This window comes from Salmo salar, chromosome ssa25 (assembly GCF_905237065.1).
Source record: "Salmo salar chromosome ssa25, Ssal_v3.1, whole genome shotgun sequence".
Lineage (NCBI taxonomy): Eukaryota > Metazoa > Chordata > Actinopteri > Salmoniformes > Salmonidae > Salmo > Salmo salar.
The window spans coordinates 41,039,379-41,062,396 of NC_059466.1; the positions used below are offsets into that span (position 1 = coordinate 41,039,379).

General features: G+C 45.6%; 1 protein-coding gene across 23 annotated transcripts in view; it reads right to left on the minus strand.

Annotated features, from left to right (window-relative positions):
• Positions 1-23,018, minus strand: part of LOC106586786 (peripheral plasma membrane protein CASK) — a 231,170-nt gene that overhangs the window by 32,788 nt on the left and 175,364 nt on the right. For 10 of the 23 annotated variants that reach the window (XM_014174439.2, XM_014174433.2, XM_014174430.2 and 7 more), the window contains 6 exons: positions 16,428-16,505; positions 9,979-10,059; positions 3,398-3,586; positions 2,940-3,018; positions 1,464-1,549; positions 860-928 (listed from right to left, as the gene is read on the minus strand). In XM_014174439.2, coding sequence (XP_014029914.1) covers positions 860-928; positions 1,464-1,549; positions 2,940-3,018; positions 3,398-3,586; positions 9,979-10,059; positions 16,428-16,505 — 582 coding nt within the window. The other 13 variants (XM_014174421.2, XM_014174419.2, XM_014174420.2 and 10 more) reach the window with 5 other exon arrangements.

The following is a 23,018-nucleotide window of genomic DNA, read 5'->3' on the forward strand; positions in this document are numbered from 1 at the left end:
ACAAGACGCATAGGTCAGACACACACTCAACACGCACGCACGCACACACACTCAACACACACACACACACACACACACACACTCAACACACACACACACACACACACACACACACACACACACACACACACACACACACACACACACACACACACACACACACACACACACACACACACACACACACACACACACACACACACACACACACACACACACACACACACACACACACACACACACACACACACTCTATCGACTATCTACTTGTTCACCAATACAAAGAAAAACACATTTCACACTCCATAAAAATGACCGTCTTCAATGAACTCATAAGGTGTGCAATCAAATCAAATCAAATCAACATAACTATCTTACTTACTAATCATAATAACAATGATCCCTGCACATCTCCATCTCGCCACAGAGGGGCAGTAGGCTCACAAAGACTGGCTCATCAAGGTCAGGCTAGAACGTTAGCTGTGAGGCTAATCATTAGATAGCACAACTACATTCTGGTCTCTGTGTGACTGACTGGCCAGACTGGGGATCTGTGTGTGGTTGGTGCCAGATCACAGTTACAGGTTACAGGGGACAGAGGTCAGGGTAGGGTGCGGGGCGTTCCGGTATCTTAGTTGTGAAATTGGTGTGCAGTGTGTCTGACCCAGCCCCGAGCAGAACACAGCAGAACACACAGAACTCCACCCGAGGGAAAAGTTCACACACGCACACACACACATTCAGCCACCAGGCAGGCGGTTGGTTAGTCAAAGGGTCAGAAGTTTAAACATCCCCAACGTCAACAGGATGGGTCGCCAGGAGAGAAGGGAGGGGGGAGAGGGAAAGGGCGGTGCGTTACCTCACAGGAAGATCCTTGTGTCCGGTAGCTTGGCACTATCTTAAAGGTGATGCTGCCTCGCATCTCTTTCTGTGGACACATAAACACACACACTCAGCATTTAAATACACAACTACACAAGCTGTCACACCTGCTCTCCCTCCCTGGCGCTCGAAGGAGCCAGGCTCCCCAGCATTACTCACTCCTGCCTTTCCCCATCACCCACATCAGTGTATTATTGGAGTCACCTGGACTCAATCATCTGTTTATTACCTCCCCTATATTTGTCAGTTCCCCATCTCTGTTCCCCGCTGCTGCATTGATTGTTGTTTGTCGTTGTGTATCCGTGTGCTGACGCTGTTCCTGTCTTGCTCTTTTACTGTTCCTAATTAAGTGTCAACTCCCCGTACCTGCTTCTCGACTCCAGCGTCGGTCATTACACAAGCACTCACACACACACACACACACACACACACACACACACACACACACACACACACACACACACACACACACACACACACACACACACACACACACACACACACACACACACACACACACACACACACACACACACACACACACACACACACAAACACACAAACACACAAAGTCCACTCACCAGCATCCTCTGTAGTTGCTCTACTGTCTGGTTGGCTACACTGATGCTGTTGATCTCTCTGATCTCATCTCCTACATGCAGCGTTCCTACAAAACACACGACAGACAGTCATTACACTACAGACACTGTCATAAAGATGTCCTGGAACAATCTACAGACACTGTCATAAAGATGTCCTGGAACAATCTACAGACACTGTCATAAAGATGTCCTGGAACAATCTACAGACCCTGTCATAAAGATGTCCTGGAACAATCTACAGACACTGTCATAAAGATGTCCTGGAACAATCTACAGACCCTGTCATAAAGATGTCCTGGAACAATCTACAGACCCTGTCATAAAGATGTCCTGGAACAATCTACAGACCCTGTCATAAAGATGTCCTGGAACAATCTACAGACACTGTCATAAAGATGTCCTGGAACAATCTACAGACCCTGTCATAAAGATGTCCTGGAACAATCTACAGACCCTGTCATAAAGATGTCCTGGAACAATCTACAGACCCTGTCATAAAGATGTCCTGGAACAATCTACAGACACTGTCATAAAGATGTCCTGGAACAATCTACAGACCCTGTCATAAAGATGTCCTGGAACAATCTACAGACCCTGTCATAAAGATGTCCTGGAACAATCTACAGACCCTGTCATAAAGATGTCCTGGAACAATCTACAGACCCTGTCATAAAGATGTCCTGGAACAATCTACAGACACTGTCATAAAGATGTCCTGGAACAATCTACAGACCCTGTCATAAAGATGTCCTGGAACAATCTACAGACACTGTCATAAAGATGTCCTTGAACAATCTACAGACACTGTCATAAAGATGTCCTGGAACAATCTACAGACCCTGTCATAAAGATGTCCTGGAACAATCTACAGACACTGTCATAAAGATGTCCTGGAACAATCTACAGACCCTGTCATAAAGATGTCCTGGAACAATCTACAGACACTGTCATGAAGTTGACCATAATAATCTGTTGACCAGTAATAATGTTTAATAGTCTGTTGACCAGTAATAATGTATAATAGTCTAGTCTATTGACCAGTAATAATGTTTAATAGTCTGTTGACCAGTAATAATGTTTAATAGTCTAGTCTATTGACCAGTAATAATGTATAATAGTCTAGTCTATTGACCAGTAATAATGTATAATAGTCTAGTCTATTGACCAGTAATAATGTTTAATAGTCTAGTCTATTGACCAGTAATAATGTTTAATAGTCTAGTCTATTGACCAGTAATAATGTTTAATAGTCTAGTTTATTGACCAGTAATAATGTTTAATAGTCTGTTGACTAGTATTAATGTATAATAGTCTGTTGACCAGTAATAATGTATAATAGTCTGTTGACTAGTATTAATGTATAATAGTCTGTTGACTAGTATTAATGTTTAATAGTCTGTTGACCAGTAATAATGATAATATCTGTTAATGTAATAGAATGAGATGGCTGGCTACCTTGTCTGTGGATCATTCCTCCATGCATTATCCTGGCTACGATACAGTGGTTCAGATTGTTCATCTTCAGCGTGATGCCCTGGAGAGAGAGGACAGGGGTCAGGGGTTAAAGGTCAAGCTTAGGGTCAGAGACTGAGGTGCCAGGCTGAAGGGAAGAATAGGGAGAAAAGAACGGAGTGTGTATGACTGCTTGTGGGCCATGTGTGATAATAAATACTGGCAGTGTTTATGCTTGCAATGGCAGAACCTGTTTGTGTGCGTCATGTCATATAACCTGTGCATGTGTACGTGTGTCTGTGTATGTGCTGTGTGTGTGTGTGTGTGTGTCTGTGAATGTGCATGTGTGTGTGCATGTGTGTGTCTGTGAATGTGCGTGTGTGTGTGTGTGTCTGTGAATGTGTATGTGCATGTGTGTGTGTGTGTGTGTGTGTGTGTGTGTGTGTGTGTGTGTGTCGTACCATAGGTTCATCAGTGTTCTTCTGGAACTGAACCAGGCGTACTCTCGTCACGTTCTCCAGGTCCATGTCTCCGTTGGTGCTCTCGGGAGATTCTCCGTTTAGGTAGGGTGAGGTGGGCGGGGGGGTCACCCTCAAAGCCTCATCACTGTACACCTCATGGGCCACCACGTCATGGGTCTGGAGCAAGGCCTGGAAGGGGTATTGGGAGATGAGGGGAGTGAGTGAGAGGAGAGAAACAGAGAGAGGGAGATAAATCGCCATCAAGGGTCTACAGCAAGGCTGACCTAGACACACATCAAGTACTATACTCACTATAACACATCTCTCTCTCTCTCTCTCTTTCTCTTTCTTTCTCTTTCTCTCTCTGTCTCTCTTTCTTTCTCGCTCTCTTTCTCTCTCTCTTTCAGCTTTGGTGCTTTGGTGTGTCTACTGATGGCACTACCCAAAGACAACCAGCTTTACTTTACTCGATGACAGAGTGGAGGCATGCAGTAATAAAACCACAACAAAGACTACTGTCACAGTCTTTTAATAACGCACACAGTCATCCCACACACTTACTGAGAGTTCAAACATACACACACATACTCACACACACACACACACACACACTAACCCACACAAACATGCACGCACACACATACACACGCACACGCGCACACACAGAAGGAGAAGGAGATCAGAGAGTGAGACATGAAGGTAGCGGCAGCCTCTCTGACGCTCATTAAACTACATCCCCACAGGGAGGGAGCGCACGCACGCACGCACGCGCGCGCACACACACACGCACACGCACACGCACACACACACAGGAGTGCAGAAGGTGTGTGAGTGTGAGTCTTGAGACCCCTAATGAGAGCAAGATCATGGGTTTGAAGTGAACTACCCCCAGACAGAGAGGCTTTAAAGTGACAGTCCACCACTAACTTTATCTTAACAACCTGGTCTGAGGTGATTTCAGCACAGTAACAAAGTGCCTGCTACCTTCAGTTGAACACTGCTATGGACACAACATTACCTTATATTAGGCAGGGTTCAGGTTTTACCAGAAAATGATGACACCTTCAGCCAACTACGCTATACTACAACAGGAACTTTAAAAGCTAGACACACTCCTGTACTTATTTTGGGTGCAAGATGATACAAGAGGGAAAACATCTGTGGAACTGGAATTCCCAAACAAAAGCATTCTGAAGTCAACCCCAGAGTTCTGGAATATCTGGTCCAGAGTAAAGTTGACCAAAAATTGAATTCTACAGTTACAGAATTAGAACGTTAGGTCCTCACCAGTTTCAGTAGCTAGTAGAGTGAGTGGTGGACGAGGGAGAAAGCTGGGCCTTCTGTAACGTGCTCATAAGAGAGTAGTGGCAGGCTGGGGACACACATGCCCCTGTCTGTGTGTGTCTAGGGATGTGGCAGCTTGTACCTAATGGTGCCTGCCTCCCTCGTATCACCACCTCTGCCTCTCCGTTCCCCCCACCTCTTTCTTCCTTCTCTCCATCTCTCTCCTCCCTCTTTCCCTCCCTCCATTTTTGTCAGACCGTGTAGAGCTAGGCTCCAGGCCAGATCTACACGACTCACTGACCAATCCATTTCACTCACAATCTCTCCCTCTTTCCAAAACCCACCACTCTCTCTCCCTTCACAGTACAGTCTGTATTGCTAGGCCCCAACTCTCTCTCTCTCAATTCAATTTCAAGTTAAGGGCTTTATTGGTATGGGAAACATATGTTTACATTGCCAAAGCAAGTGAAATAGATAATAAACAAAAGTGAAATTAACAATAAAACTTTACAGTAAACATTTCAAACTTAAAATGTCATATTATGTCTAACAATGGGCAAATATTTAAAGTACAAAAGGGAAAATAAATAAACATAAATATGGTTTGTATTTACTATGGTGTTTGTTCTTCACTGTTTTCCCTTCTCTTGTGGCAACAGGTCACAAATATTGCTGCTGTGATGGCACACTGTCGTATTTCACCCAATAGATATGGGAGTTTATCAAAATATGATTTATTTTTAAATTCTTTGTGGGTCTGTGTAATCTGAGGGAAATATGTGTCTCTAATATGGTCATACATTTGGCAGGAGGTTAGGAAGTGAAGCTCAGTTTCCACATCATTTTGTGGGCAGTGTGCACATAGCCTGTCTTCTCTTGAGAGCCAGGTCTGTCTACGGCAGCCTTTCTCAATAGCAAGGCTCTGTTTTTTGGTTAATTCTTTCCAGTGTGTCAAGTAATTCTCATTTTGTTTTCTCATGATTTGGTTGGGTCTAATTGTGTTGCTGTCCAGGGGCTCTGTTCACAAACACAAACAGACCCAACCAAATCATGAGAAAACAAAAGATAATTACTTGACATGTTGGAAATATTTAACATAAAAAACAGAGCAAACTAGAATACTATTTCAAATCAAATCAAATTGTATTTGTCACATGCACCAAATACAACAGGTGTAGACCTTACAGTGAAATGCTTACTTACAAGCCCTTAACCAACAATGCAGTTTTAAGAAAAGACCTAAAAAAAGTAAGAGATAAGAATAACAAATAATTAAAGAGCAGCAGTACATAACAATAGCGGGGCAATATACAGGGGGTACCGGTACAGAGTCAATGTGCGGGGGCACCGGAGTCGAGGTAATTGAGGTAATATGTACATGTAGGTAGAGTTATTAAAGTGACTATGCATAGATGATAACAGACAGTAGCAGCAGCGTACAAAGGAGGGGGGGCTACATTCATAAGTGCATGTGTAACGTTAAGTACACACAATTTCGCTATATGCGGGGGAGGGGGGGGGCAATGCAAATAGTCTGGGTAGCCATTTGATTAGCTGTTCAGGAGTCTTATGGCTTGGGGGTAGAAGCTGTTTAGAAGCCTCTTGGACCTAGACTTGGCGCTCCGGTACCGCTTGCCGTGCGGTAGCAGAGAGAACAGTCTATGACTAGGGCGGCTGGAGTAAATCTTTCAGGCTTTCCTCTGACACCGCCTGGTATAGAGGTCCTGGATGGCAGGAAGCTTGGCCCCGGTGATGTACTGGGCCGTACTCACTACCCTCTGTAGTGCCTTGCGGTCGGAGGCCGAGCAGTTGCCATACCAGGCAGTGATGCAACCGGTCAGGATGCTCTCGATGGTGCAGCTGTAAAACCTTTTGAGGATCTGAGGACCCATGCCAAATCTTTTCAGTCTCCTGAGGGGGAATAGGTTTTTTCGTCCCCTCTTTACGACTGTCTTGGTGTGCTTGGACCATGCTAGTTTGTTGGTGATGTGGACACCAAGGAACTTGAAGCTCTCAACTACAGCCTCGTCGATGAGAATGGGGGTGTGCTCGGTCCTCCTTTTCTTGTAGCCCACAATCATCTCCTTTGTCTTGATCACGTTGAGGGAGATGTTGTTGTCCTTGCACAACATGGTCAGGTCTCTGACCTCCTCCCTATAGGCTGTCTCATCGTTGTCGGTGATCAGGCCTACCACTATTGTGTCATCAGCAAACTTAATGATGGTGTTGGAGTCATGCCTGGCCGTGCAGTCATGAGTGAACAGGGAGTACAGGAGGGGACTGAGCACGCACCCCTGAGGGGCCCCCATGTTGAGGATCAGCGTGGCGGATGTGTTGTTACCTACCCTTACCACCTGGGGGTGGTGTTTCGTCCCAGGGTCCTTAGCTTAGTGATGAGTTTGGAGGGCACTATTGTGTTGAACGCTGAGCTGTAGTCAATGAATAGCATTTCCATGTAGGTGTTCCTTTTGTCCAGGTGTGAAAGGGCAGTGTGGAGTGCAATAGAGATTGCATCATCTGTGGATCTGTTGGTGCGGTACACAAATTGGAGTGGGTTTAGGGTTTCTTGGATAATGGTGATCATGTGAGCCATGACCAGCCTTTCAAAGCATTTTATGGCTACAGACGTGAGTGCTACGGGTCGGTAGTCATTTAGGCAGATTACCTTAGTGTTCTTGGGCACAGGGACTATGGTGGTCTGCTTGAAACATTTTGGTATTACAGACAGGGAGAGGTTGAAAATGTCAGTGAAGATAATTGCCAGTTGGTCAGCGCATGCTCGGAGTACACGTCCTGCTAATCCGTCTGGCCCTGCGGCCTTGTGAATGTTGACCTATTTAAAGGTCTTACTCACATCGGCTGCTGAGAGAGTGATCACACAGTCGTCCGGAACAGCTGATGCTCTCATGCATGTTTCAGTGTTACTTGACTCGAAGCAAGCATAGAAGTTATTTCCCTAATCTGGTAGACTCGTGTCACTGGGCAGCTCTCGGCTGTGCTTTCCTTTGTAGTCTGTAATAGTTTGCAAGTCCTGCCACATCCGACGAGCGTTGGAGCCGGTGTAGTACGATTCGATCTTAGTCGCTTTTCCTGTTTGATGGTTTGTCGGAGGGCATAGCGGGATTTCTTATAAGCTTCCGGGTTAGAGTTCCACTCCTTTAAAGCGGAAGCTCTACCCTTAAGCTCAGTGCGAATGTTGCCTGTAATCCATGGCTTCTGGTTGAGGTATGTACGTACAGCCACTATGGGGACAACGTCCTCGATGCACTTATTGATAAAGCCAGTGACTGATGTGGTGTACTCCTCAATGCCATCGGAGGAATCCCGTAACATATTCCAGTCTGTGATAGCAAAACTGTCCAGTAGTTAAGCATCTGCTTCAACTGACCACTTTTATTATAGACAGAGTCACTGGTTCTTCTTGCTTTAATTTTTGCTTGTAAGCAAGAATCAGGAGATTAGAATTATGGTCAGATTTGCCAAATGGAGGGCGAGGGAGAGCTTTGTACACGTCTCTGTGCGTGTGGAGTAAATGTGGTCTTGAATGTTTTTCTTTCTGGTTGCACATTTAACATGCTGATAGAAATTTGGTAAAACTGATTTAAGTTTCCCTGCATTAAAGTCCCTGGCCACTAGAAGCGCCGCCTCTGGATGAGCGTTTTTCTGTTTACTTATGGTAGTATACAGCTCATTGAGTGTGGTTTTAGTGCCAGCATCGGTCTGTGGTGGTATGTAGACAGCAACAAAAAAATACAGATGAAAACTCTCTAGGTAGATAGTGTGGTCTACAGCTTATCATGAGATACTCTATCTCAGGTGAGCAAAACCTCGCCTGAGGTAGAAAAGACTTCCTTAAATATCGTGCACCAGCTGTTGTTTACGTATATTCATATGCCCCCGCCCCGTGTCTTACCAGAGGCTGCTGTTCTATCCTGCTGATAGAGTGGCCCTAAACAGAGAGTACACAGTGGCAGAATACCTGACCACTGTGACTGACCCAAAATTAAGGAAGGTTTCGACTATGTACAGACTCAGTGAGTATTGCTATTGAAAAAGGCTGCCGTAGGCAGACCTGGCTCTCAAGAGAAGACAGGCTATGTGCACACTGCCCACAAGATGATGTGGAAACTGAGCTGCACTTCCTAACCTCCTGCCAAATGTATGACCATATTAGAGACACATACTTCCCTCAGATTACACAGACCCACAAAGAATTTAAAAACCAATAATATTTTGATCAACTGTTTTCTCATGATTTGGCTGAGTCTAATTGTGTTGCTGTCCTGGGGCTCTGTGGGGTCTGTTTGTGTTTGTGAACAGAGCCCCAGGACCAGCTTGCTTAGGGGACTCTTCTCCTGGTTCATCTTTCTGTAGGTGATGGCTTTGTTATGGAAGGTTTGGGAATCGCTTCCTTTTAGGTGGTTGTAGAATTTAACGGCTCTTTTCTGGATTTTGATAATTAGCGGGTATCGGCCTAATTCTGCTCTGCATGCATTATTTGGTGTTTTACGTTGTATACGGAGGATATTTTTGCAGAATTCTGCATACAGAGTCTCAATTTGGTGTTTGTCCCATTTTGTGAATTCTTGGTTGGTGAGCGGACCACAGACCTCACAACCATAAAGGGCAATGGGTTCTATAACTGATTCAAGTATTTTTAGCCAGATCCTAATTGGTATGTCGAATTGTATGTTCCTTTTGACTGCATAGAAGGCCCTTCTTGCCTTGTTTCTCAGATCGTTTACAGCTTTGTGGAAGATACCTGTGGTGCTGATGTTTAGACCGAGTCTCTCTCTCTCTCTCTCTCTCGCTCTCTCCATCCTGAGGTGTGTGATTAATTATGCCTCAGTGATAAGAGGACAACTCCTCCCTCTCCTCCTCTCCCCCATCTCTCTCACCTCCGTAGTACTGACCCCTTCATTGATCAGAGAGGAGGATAAGACACAGTAACTGATTGATGTGATGAGATGAACAGCTATTAAAGCACCCATACCTGTGTTTTTCTCCTGATCACAACACCTCCCTTTGGAGTCTTCCTCTCTCTTCTGTTCCCCGGTTTCTCTCTCTCTCTCTCTCTCGCTCTCTCACTGATGTTTCACTCTCTTTCTGTCTCTCTCCTTACCTCTGTCTCTCTCCATCTATCTGCCCCCTCTCTTTCTGTCTCTGTCCTTACCTATCTGTCTCTCTCCTTCTATCTGGCCCCCTCTCTGTCTGTCTCTGTCTCTGCTATAGCTTCAGTCATGACGCCTAAACACAGCCAAGTCGAGGTGTGTGTGTATGTGTGTGCTTTCACTCACCATAAAGTGCGGCTGGGTCAGTATCCGTCTGAGCTCCTTGGCGTCGTGGTTGTCTGGGTAACAAGAGATCTCTTCCAGTACCTGTAAGGTGGAAGCACAAAAGCACAGGGCACAGGTCACATGGCCTTTCTGTAAAGTAGTAGAGTAGTCCTGCTTAATGCCTGTCCCAAACACACACTGAGGAGTACATCAACCTCTGGTCTGAGTATACACACATACAGTAATACCCTCTCACACTTCCTAACCCCCCCTCCCTTTAGAACCACGTAAACCAGTACAAATTGCATTTTGAAATATTCATCCCATAAGGTCCCTCCTCATGGCTTCTCTTAACCAATAAGATTCCTCTTCGGGGCTTGTTCATGCCCTCTGGCCTCTCGGAGTGACCTGATTTGGAGTCAGGTCCTGTTGTGTCACACCTGCCTGCTGAATTGAGAGATGGAGAGTCCTGGCACGTAAAGGTGTTTGCGATTTGGAGTGTGTGTGTGAGTGTGTCTGTGGCAGATGGGCAGCAGGTAGCTTAGCAGTTAAGAGCACTGGGCCAATAACCAAAAGGTCACTGGTTCAAATCCCTGAGCTGACTATGTAAAAAAATATGTCAATGTGCCCTTAAGCAAGGCACTTAAAGGGAAAGTCCACCCAAAAATGAGATTTTGGTATTTGTTTCATTAGTCCATTGTTGACAAAGTCCCAAAAATATTTTGCTTGTCGGCAATCAAGTTTTCAAGATATTTAACTTTTAAAATACATAAATCATACCCGTATGATGCATTTTCCATCATATGATTTTGCGTTTTGTGTCATATGATGAAAAACACATCATACAGGGATGATTTCTGTATTTTGAAAGTCACATATCTTGTTGCGTTTGTGTCATATGATGAAAAATGCATCATACAGGGATGATTTCTGTATTTTGAAAGTTACATATCTTGAAAACTTGATTGCCATCAAGCAAAACATTTTGGGACTATGTCAACAGTGGACTAATGGAATAAATACCAAAAGATAGTTTTTTGGTGGAATTTTGCTTTAACCCTAATAGCACCTGTAAGTCTCTCTGGATAAGAGCAACTGCTAAATTACTCAAATGTAAAAATGTAAATGAGTGGTGAGACCAGGTGACATCGCTATGGATCAATCTGTGTGTTTGCTATTGTTGTATCCATTGCCTCTGATCAATCAGGACGTTCAATTTCACTTTCTGAGTTGAAAACGGAACGGATCACAAACTTGACCTACACAACAATTTACGACCTATTTTAGAGAGGATACACTCACAGCCACACTACAGACTCCACAATAGACTCACACACGTGCTACTGAGCTACAGCTTACATGGGTCAAGCTACAGCCTAATGTATGCATCGTCACAGACAGCTCTACGCTACTCCCAGTCTCCTGTCAAATACAAAATTGCTTTAAAATAAAACCAACTCGTTTTTCTTTGTTTTATTTGTGTGTGTGTGTGTGTGTGTGTCTGTGTGTGTGTTGTGAAAGGCGTCTCAGGGCTTACATATTCCAGGTGTTTCAAAGCGGAACTTGCTTCGTCTTGGATGGAGCTCTTTAGACCAGGAGGAGGACACAGGGAGGACAGTTACACGTGACCTCTGAGGATGTCCTTGGTCCTCATAGGAAGAGTCAGGGGTCATGGGGTCAAAGGCCAGGGGTTGTCAAGAGGGTCAGGGGGGTAAAGTTGAAAAAGTCTAAGATGACGGCGTCGGGGGGAAAGGTTAGTGTCTATAGGTTTAGGACCAGGGTCAAATATAAAAAGTGCTAGTATTAATTTTTGAAATTATTTTAGTATCGCCACTGAGGATCAGCAGCAGAAAGTCAAGCAGAGTATCACAGAGGAAGTCCCTTTAAGTCACTGGTGGCAAGAAATAAAGGAGATTTCGTTCTGTGGTGAAATACTGGATCATTGTGTCTAACATTGACTAGAAAGACACTCAGATCAGAACTCAGAAAGAAAATGAGGACACTGCTAGAGGAAGTAGGCAACAAAAAAACAGACACACACACACACGCACGCACACACACACACACACACACACACACACACACACACACACACACACACACACACACACACACACACACACACACACACACACACACACACACACACACACACACACACACACACCTATAATCCAATGCCATACAAACTCCCAGTGGTGTACTTAAGTAAAAATACTTTAAAGTACTACTTAAGTCGTTTTTTGGGGTATCTGTACTTAGTATTTATATTTTGCCACTTTTACTTTTACTTCAATACATTTCTAAAGAAAATAATGTACTTTTTACTTCATACATTTTCCCTGACACCCAAAAGTACTCGTTACATTTTGAATGCTTAACAGGACAGGAAAATTGTCCAATTCACAAACTTAAAGAGAAAATCCCTGGTCATCCCTATTGCCTGATCTGGCGGACACACTAAACACAAATGCTTTGTTTGTAAATTATGTCTGAGTGTTGGGAGTGTGACCCTGGCTATCCATAAATATTTAAAAAAAGAAAATGGTGCCGTCTGGTTTGCTTAATATAAGGAATTTGAAATGATGTATACTTTTACATGGACTTTTGATACTTAAGTATATTTAAAACCGAATACTTTTAGACTTTTACTCAAGTAGTATTTTACTAGGTGCCGTCATTGTAAATAAGAATTTGTTCTTAATTGACTTGTCTAGTTAAATAAAGGTTAAATAAATAAATACAAATAAAAATAGGTGACTTTTCTATTAGTCATTTTATTAGTCATTTTCAATTAAGGTCCCTCCCTTCCTCCTCCCTCCGTCTAACCCATACCCATCCCTCCCTCCCTTCCTCCTCCCTCCGTCTAACCCATACCCATCCCTCCCTCCCTCCCCTCCGTCTAACCCATACCCATCCCTCCCTCCCTCCCTCCCTCCCTCCCTCCCTCCCTCCCTCCCTCCCTCCCTCCCTCCCTCCCTCCCTCCCTCCCTCCCTCCCTCCCTCCCTCCCTCCCTCCCTCCGTCTAACCCATACCCCTCCCTCCCTCCCTCCCTCCTCCCTCCGTCTAACCCATACCCATCCCTTCCTCCCTCCCTCCCTCCCTCCCTCCCTCCCTCCCTCCCTCCCTCCCTCCCTCCCTCCCTCCCTCCCTCCCTCCCTCCCTCCCTCCCTCCCTCCCTCCCTCCCTCCTCCCTCCCTCCGTCTAACCCATACCCATCCCTCCCTCCCTCCCAAATCCCTCCGTCTAACCCATACCCATCCCTCCCTCCCTCCCTCCGTCTAACCCATACCCATCCCTCCCTCCCTTCCTCCTCCCTCCGTCTAACCCATACCCATCCCTCCCTCCCTCCCTTCCTCCTCCCTCCGTCTAACCCATACCCATCCCTCCCTCCCTCCCTTCCTCCTCCCTCCGTCTAACCCATACCCCTCCCTCCCTCCCTCCCTCCCTCCCTCCCTCCCTCCCTCCCTCCCTCCCTCCCTCCCTCCCTCCCTCCCTCCCTCCCTCCCTCCCTCCCTCCCTCCCTCCCTCCCTCCCTCCCTCCCTCCGTCTAACCCATACCCCTCCCTCCCTCCCTCCGTCTAACCCATACCCATCCCTCCCTCCCTCCCTCCCTTCCTCCTCCCTCCGTCTAACCCATACCCATCCCTCCCTCCCTTCCTCCTCCCTCCGTCTAACCCATACCCATCCCTCCCTCCCTCCTCCCTCCGTCTAACCCATACCCATCCCTCCCTCCCTCCCTCCCTTCATCCTCCCTCCGTCTAACCCATACCCATCCCTCCCTCCCTCCCTTCCTCCTCCCTCCGTCTAACCCATACCCATCCCTCCCTCCCTCCCTCTCTCTCCTAGTTCGTTCATTGAGAGTGTGTGAATTCAGCCAGCTAGACGCAAACACCATGTACCAGTGTATGTGAAGCCTGTTTGGTACTAATGGTGCATAAAGGAAGCCAAAACTGTTCAACACTACAGTCTAGGCAACAAATATCTGGAAAATATGCTGTGTGTGTGTGTGTGTGTGTGTGTGTGTGTGTGTGTGTGTGTGTGTGTGTGTGTGTGTGTGTGTGTGTGTGTGTGTGTGTGTGTGTGTGTGTGTGTGTGTGTGTGTGTGTGTGTGTGTGTGTGTGTGTGAGTGTGTGTGTGCGTGTGTGTGTGCGTTTGTGTGTGAGAGAGTGTGAGTGTGTGAGTGTGTGCACGTGTGTAAGTGTGAGTGTGAGTGTGCGTGTGAGTGTGTGTCTGAGTGTGTGTGTGTAGCTCAGGACCTACTAACAAAGGGCAAATAAACAAGCAGTCTAAGCTCCTTATTATATTAACAGTGTCTATGAATGATCCAACAGGCTGTGGATTAGCTTCACTAACAGTGGGAAACAAAACCCAATAGACCCTGTATGTTTGTAGAAAAGACTGCAGATTCGATCGCAGGCTGCATTCCATTACGAAACAGTTGTCCCTACTCCTTCTGCTCTTGTCCACCTCTCTTTCAGGGGGAAACCTTTTGGAATGGAACACAGCCTCAGTGTTTAACAGTCTAATAGATCAAAACTGTCCTACTATAGAACCAGTCCTACTATAGAACCAGTCCTACTATAAGACCAGTCCTACTATAAGACCAGTCCTACTATAGAACCAGTCCTACTATAGAACCAGTCCGACTATAGAACCAGTCCGACTATAAGACCAGTCCTACTACAGAACCAGTCCTACTATAGAACCAGTCCGACTATAAGACCAGTCCTACTACAGAACCAGTCCTACTATAGAACCAGTCCGACTATAGAACCAGTCCGACTATAGAACCAGTCCTACTATAGAACCAGCCCTACTATAGAACCAGTCCGACTATAGAACCAGTCCTACTATAGAACCAGTCCGACTATAGAACCAGTCCCCTAGAATCTGATCCTAGATCAGAGTCATACTCTTCTAAACTCAGCAAAAAAAGAAACGTCCTCTCACTGTCAACTGCGTTTATTTTCAGCAAACTGAACATGTGTAAATATTTGTATGAATATAACAAGATTCAACAACTGAAACATAAACTGAACAAGTTCCACAGACACATGAAATGGAATAATGTGTCCCTGAACAAATGGGGGGTCAAAAGTAACAGTCAGTATCTGGTGTGGCCACCAGCTGCATTAAGTACTGCAGTGTATCTCCTCATCATGGACTGCAACAGATTTGTCAGTTGTTGCTGTGAGATGTTACCCCACTCTTCCACCAAGGCACCTGCAAGTTCCTAGACATTTCTGGGGGGAATGGCCCTAGCCCTCACCCTCCGATCCAACAGGTCCCAGATGTGCTCAATGGAATTGAGATCCAGGCTCTTCGCTGGCCATGGCAGAACACTGACATTCCTGTCTTGCAGGAAATTACGCGCAGAACGAGCAGTATGGCTGGCGGCATTTTTACGAATTATCTTTGAAAAGACAGGGTCCTGAGAAAAGGGATGTTTCTTTTTTTGCTGAGTGTATATTATAATAATACATGACACTTCTGTCCAAAGCAACTTTCAGTCATGCGTGCATATATTTTTGCATGACCTCAGTGGGAATTGAACCCACAATCCTTGGCCTTGCGAGATCCATGCTCAACCAACTGAGCTACACAATTACACCCTTCTGTACACCTCCACTTCACCACTTCACCTCCACCGTACTCTACTGGGGTGTAGCTCTCACGTCTAACCACGTTACAGTTATATCCTAATGTAAAGCTAGCTGGGGCTGTCATAAGTGGAGGTGGTTCAGTGAACTACACTCTCTTGATGAGTAACCTTGCCTGAAACCTGAAGATTCATGTTAGCTCCCAGAGCCTAACGGCTGGCCTTTAGCTCAGAAAGCCAACATAGTATTGAGTTTTGTGTTGTGGACAACCCAGGTTTGTTACCTAGCTGATGACACATAGCTATGAGGTTGTTGTTATTTTGAGGAAAAAACTAAAGAGGTTAGAGGAGAGGAGAAGAGGTTCAACTCCTTCAAACACTGACCTCAGGCCAGCTTGACCCAATGTTAAACAAGCAGCAGATAGCCGAAGTAGATAACAGCAGTGAAGAGTTAGATTTCTTATTCCACACATTGGGCACCAGTTTTGACTTCTTCTGATCAGAGCCACATAGGGCTGTGGTCAAACATAGTGCACTACATGAGAAATAGGGTGCTGTTTGAGATGTGAACCTAATGAATAGTAGAGAGAGGTGTTAATGGCTAGAGCCTTGTTGATTAAGCAGAGTGTGTGGTCAGGGAATTATGAAGCAGGGTGCGGTGTTCTATAGAGTTCATCACGTCATAAATCGTCATGAATAATATCTTATACACAAGCATGGTGACAAGCACACAACACAATATTGTATCAATATGTATGTGTGTGTGTATGTGTGTGTACGTGTGTGTGTGTGTGTGTGTGTGTGTGTGTGTGTATGTGTGTGTGTGTGTGTGTATGTGTGTGTGTGAGTGTGTGTGTGCGCGCTCACCTCCTTGGCCCTCTGTACAGTATTGCTGGGGGGGTTTCTGATCTGGGGCGATGACTTTGTGTTGATTTTGTCATAAAGCTGAAACAACACGACACACAAAACATTATAAACAAACAAAATCAGTTCAGTGGCTGAATAATACATGTTGGTTCTCTCTCTCTGTGCATTCCGAATGACCTGTTGTCTTCAGTGCCAGCCTCTCATCAATGCTGACAATTGCTTGCTTTCATTTCAACATAAAAAAAAAGGACATTTACAATGTAGGGAAAATATATAATAATTTATGATGCAGACTGAAAGAGGAGCAACACTTTGGCTCTGTTTGCAACGAACCAGCTGACTATACAGGATCAACAGTTGAGGTTGTGTGTTTGTTTTTATGTGTGCGTCTTTGTGTGTGCATGCACTGCGAGCATGAATCGCTGTGTCCAGTGGAGGCTGGTGAGTGGAGGACGGCTCATAATAATGGCTGGTACACAGCAAATGGAATGGCATTAAACACGTGTTTGATGTATTTGATACTGTTCCACTGAGCCCATCCTCCCCAATTAAGGTGCCACCAAACTCCTGTGGTACAGAAAATGTACACACAGTGAGTAGTCTAACCAGGACAAGCAGAAATGACTGGTTCAAAGGTCACAATGCCGAGAGGAGAGAAACAGAGCTCAGTTGAAAAGGCAGCCATTAAATAAAATGACTTTTATGATATAAGAACTGATTCATGATTTTCATAGGGATTTGGGTTGAATAATGTAATAATTCTGGACTTCAAAGGAGAGCAGTTGACATCATGAGAGAGCAAGTACACTGGCACACCCCCCTCCACCCACACACACACATAGAGAACACTGCTCTTTCAAAATAGGTATTTCGCCATAGCCCCTAGACCTACATGTATGCATTGTGTCCTCCCATTGACCAGAGAGACAAGGCTGGCAGACAGTACTATCACGAGATGATTACCACTGGTCTCAACCACGAGATGAGGCAAGAATAACAAACATGAAGCTGATAACAGTTAGTTCATGTGTCTTTCTACATTTGACATTTTAGTCATTTAGCAGATGCTCTTACCCAGAGCGACTTACAGGAGCAACTACGGTTAAGTGCCTTGCTCAAGGGCACATCCACAGATTTTTTTACCTAGCGACCTTTCGCTTACTGGCCCAACGCACTTACCCACTAGGCTACCTGCATCCCCACTCACCTATCACTTACAAGTCTTAACTACAGATCTGCTTGGAAAGACACCGTTTATGTAGACATGCACATCCTCTGGATGTCCTCCTGTGAACTTATTTGTAATGAGCAAATATGTGTGTTACTTGTAACGTAAATACTAACACACAGTGATATTCAAATACTGGATTAGTCTGCTGTGTCATTGCTAAGCTCCTTTAAAGGGGTTATTTTATGGGAAAACAAGGCGAGTATTTATGAATGTTTGAGATGTCTGTGGTGCCTGCATTGGCAGTGGGAGATAGAGTCAACCATGTTTCGACAGATGTCTGTGTGTTGTGTGCTGTGTTTGTGTGTGTGTGTGTGTGTGCGTGTGATAGTGGGGAGTGTACAGGGGAGGCTAAGCAGTAGACGCTGGTTCCTGGAGAAAGTTCAGAGTTCAGACGCTCTGTCTCTCTGTCTGCTCCTACTGTTCCTTACCTTGTAGCCACACACACACGAACACACACACACACACACACACGAACACACACACGAACACACACACACACACACACACACACACACACACACACACACACACACACACACACACACACACACACACACACACACACACACACACACGAACACACACACACACACACACACACAATGCCTGCTTGTGAGTAAGTGTATGTGTTATGAAGGTCGCAGCAGCGAAGAGGAAATGTTGCTTTTAGATCAACTATGTTCCACATATTATTATTCTACGGCCCAGCTCATTCTTTCACCATGATGCTGTTGCTTGCCGTCTGTGAAGTGTTCCGTTAAACGTTTCTTATAAAACAGACTGTTGATTTACTGTAGGAGGACCAGAGCTGTGTTCGAATACCAATACTAACATACTGTATACTACATACTTAATGAGTATACAGTACCAGTCAAACGTTTGGACACACTTACTCATTCCAGGGTTTTTCTTTATTTTTTACTATTTTCTAAATTGTAGAATAATAGTGAAGACATCAAAACTATGAAATTACACATGTGGAATCATGTAGTAACCAAAAAAGTGTTTAACAAATCAAAATATATTTTATATTTGAGATTCTCCAAAGTAGCCATTTTTTGTTATTACACTGGGTGTCAAGGAAAGTGTTACCAAAACAATTGTTAGCGCTGTCCAGTATGGGTCAGTTGCTAGTGCACAGTGCTTGCAAAGCCAAGGGTTGTAGGTTCGATTCCCGCTGGGGCCACTCATACGTCAAACCTATGCATGCATGACTGTAAGTTGCATTGATAAAAGCATCTGCTGAATGGTATGTACTATCATATGAAGTGAATATATACACAGTCATGTAACATCACTGTTGTGTCTGAAGTCACAGTGAAAACATACAACCAACCATCTTCTCCTTACAAAGAGAGAAACAGAGCCTTACTCTATCCCATTTTAGTCATTTAGCAGACACTCTAATCCAGAACAATTTACATGAGCAACTGGGGTAAAGTGCCTTGCTCAAGTGCACATAAACAGTCTTTCACCTAGTCATCTCGGGGATTTGAACCAGCAACCTTTTGATTACTGGCCCAACACTCACTTTCACTTTCAAATTAAAACACACAGGGAACACTCTCAACAGCTAGGCTAACTGTCGCCCTAATACACCACTGATACACACACACACGCACACACACACACAAGCAACAAGATCGACTCACCAACCAGATCCCAAGCAGTAGCCACCCACCCTAACCCAGAAGAGAATAGACACAATAAGCGCTAAACTAGCTTAGCATCCAGACTTCAGTAGGCTACTGTTACAGTACGTCCATTCCGTGCCGAGTGGATCTGTAGTTTCCCTGAGCCTCTCTGTGTCTGAGTGGAGAGGATGGTAACGTCAGCCCTACAGATGTACTCACAGATAGCCTACTGCAGGAGTCTGGAGTCTGGAGAAACAGCAGTGAAAGGGACTAAGGCCTGACAATAGCACCCATTGTTCTCTCTCTCTCTCTTTTCAGGCTGGGTCTCTCTCTATGTCGCTCTCCTTCTTTCTGTGGCTTTCAGAGCAGCAATGTGGAGGTCTTTCTCTCTTTTCAGTGATGGCGTCTGGCTCGCTCTTCTCTCAATTTTTAGTGATGGAGTCTGGCTCGCTCTTCTCTCAATTTTTAGTGATGGAGACTGGCTCGCTCTTCTCTTAATTTTCAGTGATGGAGTCTGGCTCGCTCTTCTCTCAATTTTCAGTGCAGGAGTGTGGTCTCGCTCTCTCTATATCTCTCTTCAGCTGGGTCTGGGTTTTGAATGGACATCTGCAGCAACAGGTTCCTAGTGAAAGGCCTTCCCAGGGAGAGAGTCTCTTTCTACTTCTCATCTTGCACCCATTCAGCCCCTGGGGCAGGGTCCGAAAGCAATAGCCACCTCCTCAACTACTTCCTCCTTCACCCTTGCTAACGCCTTCCTCCTCCCTAACTCCCTCCTCCCTAACTCCCTTCTTAACCTCCCCCTTCCTCCTCCCTAACTCCCTCCTTAACTCCCTCCTCCTCTCCTTCCTCCCTAACTCCCTCCTCACGCCCTCCTCCTCCCTAACTCCCTCCTCCCTAACTCCCTTCTTAACCTCCCCCCTTCCTCCTTTCTAACTCCATCCTCCCTAACTCCCTTCTTAACCTCCCCCCTTCCTCCTCCCTAACTCCCTCCTCCCTAACTCCCTTCTTAACCTCCCCCCTTCCTCCTTCCTAACTCCATCCTCCCTAACTCCCTTCTTAACCTCCCCCCTTCCTCCTCCCTAACTCCCTATCTCCCTCCTCCCTAACTCCCTCCTCCCTAACTCCCTTCTTAACCTCCCCCTCCCTAACTCCCTCCTCCCTAACTCCCTTCTTAACCTCCCCCTTCCTCCTCCCTAACTCCCTCCTCCCTAACTCCCTCCTTAACTCCCTCCTCCTCCCCCTTCCTCCCTCCTCCCCCTTCCCCCTCCCTCCTCCCCCTTCCTCCTCCCTAACTCCTTCCTCCTCCCTAAGTCCTTCCTCCTCCCTAACTCCTTCCTCCTCCCTAACTCTTTCCTCCTCACTGACTCCTTCCTCCTCACTGACTCCTTCCTCCACCCTAACTCCTTCCTCCACCCTAACTCCCTCCTCACTAACCTCTTCCTCCTCCCTAACTCCCTCCTCCCTAACTCACTTCTTAACCTCCCCCTTCCTCCTCCCTAACTCCCTCCTCCCTAACTCCCTCCTTAACTCCCTCCTCCTCCCCCTTCCTCCCTCCTCCCCCTTCCCCCTCCCTCCTCCCTCTTCCTCCTCCCTAACTCCTTCCTCCTCCCTAACTCCTTCCTCCTCCCTAACTCCTTCCTCCTCCCTAACTCTTTCCTCCTCACTGACTCCTTCCTCCTCACTGACTCCTTCCTCCACCCTAACTCCTTCCTCCACCCTAACTCCCTCCTCACTAACCTCTTCCTCCTCCCTAACTCCTTCCTAACTCCCTCCTCCCTAACCTCTTCCTCCTCCCTAACTCCTTCCTAACTCCTTCCTCCTCACTGATTCCTTCCTCATCCCTCCTTCCTTCCTTCTCCATCAACACTTTTATAACACTATTTGGTAACTTCCTCTCCCAATCCCCTCCAGACTCCCCATCCTTCAACTTATGATATTGTTGCCGTAGCGCTCAAGGCTTACCTCCAACTCATAAAGAACCAAATAAACCCCAGGCCACAGGGTCAACAGAGGTGTGGATGTACGTCATTACAGCGTCATATGTGTCAGCTTAAAACAACTGCCTTAATGCAGGCATGACACCAACTGTTCTGTGTGTCAGCTAGTTATCGTTAGCCAGCCAACTTACCTAGATAACGGTTTGTGTTATGTCTGTGTTGCAGTAAATCAGCTGCCATAAGCTGACGTTAACTGTTGTATGTTGGTCTTGTGATAAAAGGTTTCAAGTGTTACCAAGACCCTGACAGGATTAAGATAAGTTTCTAGAGTCAACAGGCCTCAAGTGAACTTTAAACACTTTAGTAACATCCAGTTCCTCCTAGCCAGCTAGCCTTCAGTAACACACACACACACACACACACACACACACACACACACACACACACACACACACACACACACACACACACACACACACACACACACACACACACACACACACACACACACACACACACCATGTTTCTCCCAGCCAGAAAGCTTCTCTCCTAATGTGGCATGAGATCATGAGGAGTGCAGCCTGGCTTCCCTGGCAGCGTGTGTGAATGTGTGTGTGTGTCTGTGTGTGTGTTATGGCAGTGAACTACTGCCAGAGAGAGAGAGAGAGAGAGAGAGAAAAAAAATAAAGAGAGAGAGAGAGAGACAGTACTGGAGAGTGAGAGATTGAAATGGAGAGAGCGAGACGGGAGGCAGGGGACAGACAATATGTTATTAGAATATGTATGATTGTTAGAGGGGGAGAGACTCTATGATTGTTAGAGGAGAGAGACTGTATGATTGTTAGAGGGGAGAGACTGTATGATTGTTAGAGGAGAGAGACTGTATGATTGTTAGAGGAGAGAGACTGTATGATTGTTAGAGGGGGAGAGACTCTATGATTGTTAGAGGAGAGAGACTGTATGATTGTTAGAGGGGGAGAGACTGTATGATTGTTAGAGGAGAGAGACTGTATGATTGTTAGAGGGGGAGAGACTCTATGATTGTTAGAGGAGAGAGACTGTATGATTGTTAGAGGAGAGAGACTGTATGATTGTTAGAGGAGAGAGACTGTATGATTGTTAGAGGGGGAGAGACTGTATGATTGTTAGAGGAGAGAGACTGTATGATTGTTAGAGGAGAGAGACTGTATGATTGTTAGAGGAGAGAGACTGTATGATTGTTAGAGGAGAGAGACTGTATGATTGTTAGAGGAGAGAGACTGTATGATTGTTAGAGGGAGAGAGACTGTATGATTGTTAGAGGGGGAGAGACTCTATGATTGTTAGAGGAGAGAGACTGTATGATTGTTAGAGGAGAGAGACTGTATGATTGTTAGAGGAGAGAGACTGTATGATTGTTAGAGGGGGAGAGACTCTATGATTGTTAGAGGAGAGAGACTGTATGATTGTTAGAGGAGAGAGACTGTATGATTGTTAGAGGAGAGAGACTGTATGATTGTTAGAGGAGAGAGACTGTATGATTGTTAGAGGAGAGAGACTGTATGATTGTTAGAGGAGAGACTGTATGATTGTTAGAGGGAGAGAGACTGTATGATTGTTAGAGGAGAGAGACTGTATGATTGTTAGAGGAGAGAGACTGTATGATTGTTAGAGGAGAGAGACTGTATGATTGTTAGAGGAGAGAGACTGTATGATTGTTAGAGGAGAGAGACTGTATGATTGTTAGAGGAGCAAGAAAGAGAGAGAGAGTGAGGGGAGAGAGAGACAGAGAGAGAGAGTGAGGGGAGAG